General features: G+C 34.1%; 1 protein-coding gene across 1 annotated transcript in view; it reads left to right on the top strand.

Moving 5' to 3' along the window:
- UBLCP1 (ubiquitin like domain containing CTD phosphatase 1) overlaps positions 1–1717 on the top strand; it is a 21383-nt gene extending 19666 nt beyond the window's left edge. The window contains exon 11 of the mRNA XM_007464414.1: positions 625–1717. Within this exon, the coding sequence (XP_007464476.1) occupies positions 625–652 (28 nt within the window). The 3' untranslated portion in view covers positions 653–1717. The remainder of the gene's footprint in view (positions 1–624) is intronic.
- Positions 1718–2000: the final 283 nt, after the last annotated feature.

Raw genomic sequence — 2000 nt, 5'->3', positions numbered from 1 at the left:
CTCTTTCCCCACCCCCATAGCTCTGAGTATATAGTAATTCATAAATGTGAGAAATAGAGATGTAAAAATTTTAATTTGTTGGTAGACTCCTATAAAATAATATGAAGAAAAATTTGCTTGGTGAATTAACATCTTTGCATCTTTACACTCTTGATCAGAGTTCTTTAGCAGCTTTGGCTCACTACCTTTATGCAAGAAGATCTTCAAATGGACTTTGGGTTTTGGGGGGAAATTATAATACTAGTTAATATATTGCTTTCACATTTGGAAGTAAGGCAGTGTGGAGTGATAGTGTGTAGCCTCCAGAGCCTGTTTTCAATCTGAACTCTGCCACTTTCTTGCTGTATGAACTTGGGCAAATTGCTTAACCTCTCTGTGACTGTAAAATAGAAATAAGTTCTCACTGAACACTCATAGAACTGTTGTGAGGACTAAATGAATTAATGCATGTACTTAGAACAGTGCTTGGCACATAAACAACACGTGTTAGCGATTATTAACAGTTATTACTTACCTTGAAAAGTTTTGTTATTAAAATAAACAACTTTCTTTAGGGAGGAGAGTTAGACTGTTAAGTTAAATTTAGTGTGATACAGCTTAGACATCTTATTTTATTTCTTGCAGGTATCTCTCAAAGAAGCAAGGACAGTAGTTACAAGCTATACTGGCAGTTATTGAAGATACTTGAGACCCATGAACTTCTTTTTGCTTTTATGCTAAAGATCATTATGATAGTGCTGGACACTGCAGCAAACATCAGACTGCTTATACTTGGTCTTCCAGTTTTTTGTAAATTTAATTTTATATTTTTTGAAGATCATAGCAATACGCCAAAAAAAACACACAAAAAACCCACCTTTTCCCCCTGTATGAATATACTGTAACTCTTGAAAAATATTTTCTCCAACATAGAGTACTGAGTTTTATTCCCACACACACAAAAAAAGTGGACAAAAATGTATGCTTAACAATGTCATTTTGTGACTTTGGAAATAAGTATGTCTTGTGTGTTTGTCTCACTGTGTTGTTGTCTAAGCCCAAACCCACCTTGAAACTACTGTTTTTAAAACCAAAAAAAGAAAAGTTTTTAGTAAGGAACCTAGTTTAGTATGCTTAAAACCACTGAGAGTTTTTCTTATTCCTTTGTCATAAACACAATTTCTATTATTACTCCACTACCTACATCTCTAAATTCTGAGCTGTCTCAGTTTGGTGTGTATGTGTGTCAGTGTTCTTTGAGTAAAACTGGAAAACGTCTGCTCTGATACAGATATGTCATAGTGTGACAAATAGAAAACATGAGACTGAGGAATGAAACTAAGGAACAAGAGTGTGTTTCTTTGTGGTGGCCAAGTAGAAGCACTCCTGCCTAAAACCGTTGTCCTAAAAGCAGTTAAAGGCAGTACATTTTAAAATGGGACGTGTCACTGGTTCAGTCCTAAAAAGCATGAACAAAAAGTTTTTGTTCTGTTCCAGCTCTGTCTTCTCTAAGTGCAAACACTGTGTTGCAGTGAAAATATCTAGCCATAAGATTAACGAAATTTATTTGCAATGCTTATGCCTGCAGATATGTAATGTGACCACTGTTTTGTGTTGACGGTATTGCTTTATACAGTTCTTCTATTTGAAAGGAATCTGGTTCTTTCAAATAAACATGGTATGTATTCTTACGGGGGACTCTTTCAGTGGTGTAAATAATAAATTCCTTTTCTTAAAACATCAGTTATCTGCTCTGTATTATCCCAAATATTTTGCCTCTTTGTTGAATCATGAAACAAACACTAGGTTCAGGCAGGCATCTCTTGAAAAAAATTAAATGTGTATGGTTTTAAAAGTTTGGGAACCCCTAATTAAGTTGATTCAATGAAAACGTCTTAATTATGAGGCTCAATTTAAATATTTAAGGATCGAATAGAATTTTTTAAAGCATTTCATTGGCACATTTTCCCAGTGTGAAAAGTAGTTTATTATTCCAAGGTAAGGCTTTATCCTTTTTAAAA

This window comes from Lipotes vexillifer, unplaced genomic scaffold (assembly GCF_000442215.2).
Source record: "Lipotes vexillifer unplaced genomic scaffold, Lipotes_vexillifer_v1.1 scaffold95, whole genome shotgun sequence".
In the NCBI taxonomy this organism is placed as follows: domain Eukaryota; kingdom Metazoa; phylum Chordata; class Mammalia; order Artiodactyla; family Lipotidae; genus Lipotes; species Lipotes vexillifer.
The sequence above is the reverse complement of the archived record's forward strand: the minus strand, read 5'-3'. Positions and strand labels throughout refer to the sequence as shown.